Source organism: Acanthopagrus latus, chromosome 18 (assembly GCF_904848185.1).
Source record: "Acanthopagrus latus isolate v.2019 chromosome 18, fAcaLat1.1, whole genome shotgun sequence".
Classification (NCBI taxonomy): Eukaryota; Metazoa; Chordata; class Actinopteri; order Spariformes; family Sparidae; genus Acanthopagrus; species Acanthopagrus latus.
In genome coordinates this window covers 17,957,207-17,963,526 of record NC_051056.1, presented here as the reverse complement: position 1 = coordinate 17,963,526, position 6,320 = coordinate 17,957,207, and the positions used below count along the sequence as shown (strand labels likewise).

Here is a 6,320-nt window from a genome sequence, read left to right as displayed (position 1 = left end):
ATGGAGAGAGGACATTCGTTCTTCTATGCCTGTTTTCACTTTTGATCTTTTTAAACATGCAGGTAACTGTACGTGTATATAGTGACTGATCCTCATCCACTGGTTGGTAGAGGTCAGCGGTTCCTCTGCAATATGATGTTCTAGATTTTTTCTACCTGTGTTGACATATTTTGAAATTTTTAATACCAATGAAGCGGATTCTTCTAGTGGAGACCGTTTGGTTTATGGACTTGTGTATTTAGCCTGTGTACTTAGCTGAAAACCATTTCTGTGACTGAGTACACCTGTTTATTCAGTATGAGTCAAAAGCCGGGCCTTTATCAAACCTTGATGCTGTTTGATCTTGACACTTTAACTCGCTTCATCATGATCTGTTTTTCTACTATGCTGGGTAAGCCAAATCAAATGCTGCTCATGTCTGAGAAATACATAACATAGCTCATGTATTGATTCAATGTGTGTCGTTTTTATCTGAGGTATGATTCTGTGTTTGAAAGCATGTATAAAACATTAGGAAAGATGTGGATGTTGAGTGTTTCCATATAGTCTCGTGTCTATTTATTGTTATAATGTTCAGCTATTTTCCTGTGTATTGAGTTTACCGATTCATAACTGCTGCAGGCAGTGTCTGTATATTTTGCTCCATTAAGTGACATTTACAACTATTGAAGCAATGCGCTTTTATCAAATAGTAGGATATTTATAACATGAGAAGATGACAAATTATACCCTTGTTTGCAGACAGGAGTTCAATATTGCTCAAGCACATACAGTATGGTCCCTTTTGAATTGTCTTTGGAGTATGTGATTGTGGCGCTTCCCTTTTACAACACCTCTGAACCACCAAAGTACTGATACATCTGCCGTCTTGTCTGTTAACAAATATAAAGTCTTTATTTTCCATCAGTTGTTGTAACATGCAGAATAAAATGATCCAAGTTGAACTCTTTATATGCTTCAGTGTTTTCTTTCTTTAGCATGAGTATACACAGCAAAAACAAAAAACATGATAATAAATACATTTGATCAGATTAATTTTTGTCAGTTTAGGAACTTTGGAGATGAAGGAGCAGTATTTGGCACAACGAGGAGAACATGAGGTACATTTAAATAAACAAGACAAAATATACTTGAAGCAATCTGCAGATCATGTTCCTCGGGTTGCCCTAGTCGGTGCCAAAGTACCTCTGACCGAAATGCGTCGGAGCCACTGGATGAACCTCCGTGGTCAAGATAGTGATATCTGGGAACTCCTGGATTATAGATTTGGCTCCTATGAGAAAAGTAAAAGGTATTACACTTTGGATGAAGACCAGAAGGAAAAGTAAAACTTAATTTACCCTTATTTGTCAGCATGAATGAACTGTCAACATTACTTTTTCCCCAGAGGATGAAACCTGTTGACTTTACCCATCATGAGTTATTGAGACTATTTCAAAAACTAGTGACCAGACTTCTGTCCGCCACAGCTGTACTGTACATAAAGCTGAGCCCACAAAGGGCAGGTAAAACAGACCAAAGACATTAGAGTCTTGGCCTAATTTAACTTGTTCAATACATTTCTAAAATGCTAAAAACAAAGAACCAAACTAACCTAAACCACAGCTGGCAATAAAGTACAAAGAGAAAGAGACTCAATGTGTCTTTTCAGAAGCTAAAATTTCAGCAAAAATAATGATTTTGCCAAATTTAAGCCTTTTAGCATATGCAAATATACAGAAAACCAAGACTGTTCCAAACCCAGTTTTGCAGTTAGTGTGTAAACGTAATTGACTAAACATGAATTCATGATGGACGATGTGCTGATTCCTTTGGTTTTCTCACATGCTCTCTAGCTTTTCTTGGGGATGGTGTGATAGGGAGGTCTGTGTGGGGTTATCAAAATCAACAGATTTCATCCTCTTAGCAGCATTAAAGGGCTGAGAAAATTTCATGGCAACATGCGCATCAGATTTAAATATATCTGGAGTTATAGTGCAAATTTTCTTTCAATAACATAACTAGGAGAAAAGTCAAGGGGTTAAAAAAACATCTGAAAACCTTCTCTGGAAAAACATGAACTCACATTTAAGGGAATGGCAATCTGACTAGTAGTAAACTACTGTAAAAAGTACAAAACAAAAAAAATATCCAGGACAAGCCTATATCTGATCCAATTAAAAAATAATGTGCTGCTTTGCTCACTCATTTAAACTGCTAAACTGATCAGCATTGTGTTTACCAGCAGTGTATTGTATAAAGACAATGATACAGCAGGATCAAGACTGGAGGGGAGACAAGACTGGTGACTAACTGTGTGACCTGGTGGGTAAACAAAAGTAAATCAGTGGCGGGTTGTGGCTGCAGAGAAGTGGATGTGATGGTTTACCGTGAGGCGTGGAGAAGAGGCTGAGGAGGATGATATGTCTGGGCTGGACTCCGTGCTCTATCAGCACTCTCACCGCCTCGATCACAGTGTTTCCCGTACCTGCAAACAAAGAACAATGAAGGTTTGAAGTTTGACAATGAAGCATTTAAAACTTGATTTTTAGTATGAAAAGCATTTTAATTGAATTGCTTGCTTATAACTGATGCATTACAGTATTTTTGATCTAAAACAGGTACCAAGCTGTGTGCAGATTGATCTGCCCTGGAGTCTGGGCACTTGGCAGACATTGATGTCTGACCCTGTTAGCATGCATCACTCTGCTCCATCATTCTGACAATATAAAACACACCTTCAACCAGGCTCACTCGCCATCATATTTTTCAAAAACTGAAAGCAGGAAAATGCTGCTTTGTGACACTGGGAAACCAGGGCTATTAAGATACTATTTTTGTTGGCCCTCATTATGCTATTCAGCAGCTTGGTGGCTATCTCCCAGGCAGTGTATAATTTCCCCCATGAGAGCTATAATTATCAGAACAGTGTGAATGGGCCAGTGTGATGTGGAAATGCAGACGTGTTGGTGAAGGTCAACTCAAGGGAGATTTCTCAAAATGAATAAATACATGAAACTGTTTTTACACAAAAATAGTCATCTCTTGACATTTATGTGCTACTGAGGGTGGTAAACTGGAGTCATCTGAAGACCGTGTTCAGCAGCTCTCTGTTACTTACTAAGGATGGGGTACATGAGCAGCACTTTTCTTCTGTACACATCTGGAGGGAACTTGGCATAGTAGACTTTGGCTTTCTGTGTCTCCTCGTCACTCTGGATGAGGATCTTGCCAATTCGGATGGAGCGGCAGCAGTCCCGGAGACCCTGCTCCATGGCCTCCCCTGTGGGGAGACACACAGTACACAACTGGGATGAAAACATTGTCTGTTTGAAGACATTTGTTGCTTGGAGCTGGTGATTTCACAATGCCTTGAACCTGCATGTGATTTGTGACTATACCCTCTGCAAAATTACAGGTGTTCTGACTGTGCACTTTGTGTATGGCATTGTGTCTGTCTCAAGGTCCCATGTAACATTATTCTCTTGCATCATTTAGTATTCATACGATCAATCAACTTCACAGAGAGAGAGAGGAAATGGAAATAGCTACTGATAAAAAGCAATCCTGAGCACACAATAGCCTGACCTGATGAATATGTGCAGAGCAGAATGTGCAGCACGAGTGCAGCCGGCACAAATCACATATGCACAGACGACATAATACATGCACTTACAAAGGAAAAGACTCTAATTTGGTAAGTGAGGCGCGAAAGGTTTAACTCACCACTCCTCATTATGCTGACTCCACAGTTGCCTCTTTCAAACTTGACACCTTCATACTTGTACCCTGAGGGAAAAATATGAAGCCAGAACATTCATAAATTTAGCTGCTCTGTACAAGCCCACTCAGTCAAACATGCTGGAGGTAAAATACTGGATGGGAGCCCTGCACTCATTTTTGCATTTATGTTATCATAATTGGCCTGCTCTGTTGGACAGTCTTGGGGGACTTACATGTTGGAGCTTAGAGCTTAAAGTTTTAACCTTCATTTTGTTAAAGGAAGAAAGAGATCCTCACCTGTTGGCGTGGTCACAGTGCACTCTGAGTAGGGCAGCTGATTCAAGCCCTCTTCAACTACTAGTCTGATCTATTGTGGGAGAAGATGAAGATTATAAACACAGATGTACGCACACACGCCAACAACATGTAGCATTAAGTCGTGACCTTACCAGTCGATCAGCACAGAACACAAAGTCTCCTCTGCTGGTTGTCCTGAAAACATGTATATAAACATTTGATTAGTTCAAAACCCACCTTTTCTCCCTGGTTATGATACATTATGCACAAAGTGATCCCTTTCATTGCGTTGAACTGGTTGGGATTATGCCTCTATGTGGAAGGTCAAATTTGGCTATAACTACATAAAACCCTCCTCACCACTTCTTGCAGGATGTCAAGGATCCTGACTATTAATCTACCATGTCCACTTTCAGCAAGCACTTCTGGTGGCTGATAACTCTTGTTAATTGGCTATGAGGAAGCGTGGCGCAGTGAATAATATATCCAAAATTAAAATAAACAAAAATGTATCTGTATGCATGATGGATGATCTCAACCAACATTATGCTGAAAGTGATTTACATACAACAAAAATAAACAGCCTTGCTCTGTTGAAGACTAACTTGCCCACTGAGCTTAAATGAACCAAATTACCCAGTAGCATGACAGACTAGTGGAGTACAAGTGTTAATAGGGCAAAACAAGGTATGATCAATCATCAGTTAAACTATGATCCAATAAAACACACCTCATGGCATAGCTTACATTATCATGGACAAATAGCTTAATTCTCTAATAAATATATGAAATGGAATTACACAATTTACTTTTAGATGATAATTCAGCACAAAAACAATATGTTTCTTACATTAATCTAAAAGGGTGGTATAACTGTGTAGTTGAAATCATTATTTATCATGACAGTGACTGAGCACAGTATTTTAACCCAGTTTCCTTTAATTTCCCCTCTGAGTAGTTTTAGGGTTAGAAAATAATTTTACTCACCACTGTCATGAAAATACTGCATAATACACAGAGTAACCTTTATCAGTAGGGCTGCACAATTAATCAAAGTATTATCGAAAGGGAAATATGGCCAAGTGCAATATGTTGCAAAATTGCAAGAAGCTGTCATTTTTTGACAAAAGTGTGACAGGACATGATTATAATAAAGTACTATAGTGCTGCAGTGACGCCCCAGACTAAACATCTTGTTCCCCATGTGTATGAAAATATATTTCTTCGATACAGACTCCATTAAAAATATCACATAATCCTGATTTTAATTGTGCTTCCTTAGAGAAAATGAAAACAAAATGAAAAAAGGATAACCAGCAGACATTTAGGCAAGCTAAAATTATAGCCAGAAGATATAAAAAATATTGTATGTATGAAATCTCTATGAAACTAGACTGTGTGGGATTTTAGGTGTGATTCAGAAAGGATGTTGCCGCTTCCTGGAATAAAAACAGATTCTCTCAACTTGCTTGACTACAACGGTTAAGAGAAATGATTGGTTTGTTTGGCAATCATGTTCATATTAGTGACGATGTACTGTATTTCTACCACACACACACACGCTACTTAGATGCATCTCCTAATGTTTCCTGTTGACACTGAACTAGAATAACTGGGTCATTAATATTATAACACTTTGTGATCACAGATTTGTTGTGGTCTGCATGTGTAGACACAAGAGCAAGGGACTCACTTGTCTCTGATTATAGTCTGTAATTCACGGATCTGGTCATTCAGAGGGAGCAGTTTAAGCTGGGGTCCCAGGTTATCTTGGCTCACAGGCTGTATGGAGGCATCACTTGGTTCAGAGTTGGAGAGCACAGCAGGCACACTGCTGCTGCTATTGCTGCTGCTGCTGCTTGCGAATCGTACTTGCTTCATTGGGTGCTCCTGGCCACTGTTGACATTGTTCAGTTGCTGATTGTGGCATGGCATCCTGAGTTTCGAGATTAATGTTCGTCCCCTAAAACAGTGCTAAAGCCAGATGGCGTTTCTTGACCGAGCGACCCACTTAACTGACTGTGTGCCCGCTGTCTGACAAAGACGACAACGTGTTCTTCCTTTAGCTTCGACCGTTATTTTGAAGTGAAACGCACCGATTCGCGCGGCTACCGTTAAAGTCAGAGACTGCCCATTAGGGGTACATTCACAGACCTTTAAACACGCAATTCCGTCGTGTTGAAATCAAACTAGCGACTGAAATATCCACAGAAATGTATTCAAGTAAAGCTGCTTGCTGCTAGCTTTGACACTGACAGCGTTGACGAGGGCCGGAAGTGACGTGAACCGGCGTGTTGACTAACCGCCTTCCTCCTTCGTCA

At 39.8% G+C, this 6,320-nt stretch overlaps 1 protein-coding gene across 1 annotated transcript; it reads right to left on the bottom strand.

Moving 5' to 3' along the window:
• Nucleotides 1-866: 866 nt before the first annotated feature.
• Nucleotides 867-6,305, bottom strand: uprt (uracil phosphoribosyltransferase (FUR1) homolog (S. cerevisiae)). The gene is made up of 7 exons (XM_037076818.1): nt 5,693-6,305; nt 4,152-4,194; nt 4,000-4,069; nt 3,706-3,768; nt 3,101-3,262; nt 2,369-2,467; nt 867-1,273 (listed from the first exon to the last, which is right to left on the bottom strand). Exons 1-7 carry the CDS (start codon nt 5,932-5,934, stop codon nt 1,167-1,169), a joined length of 786 nt encoding a protein of 261 aa, XP_036932713.1. The 5' UTR covers nt 5,935-6,305; the 3' UTR covers nt 867-1,166.
• Nucleotides 6,306-6,320: the final 15 nt, after the last annotated feature.

Excerpts from the sequence above, each read along its gene's own strand:
- uprt (XM_037076818.1), bottom strand. The coding sequence starts at position 5,934 with ATGCCATGCCACAATCAGCAACTGAACAATGTCAACAGTGGCCAGGAG. Across the intron at positions 3,769-3,999 it reads CACTGTGACCACGCCAACAG|GGTACAAGTATGAAGGTGTC; the intron begins GTGAGGATCTCT and ends TTTTTCCCTCAG. Across the intron at positions 3,263-3,705 it reads AGTCAGCATAATGAGGAGTG|GGGAGGCCATGGAGCAGGGT; the intron begins GTGAGTTAAACC and ends GTCTCCCCACAG.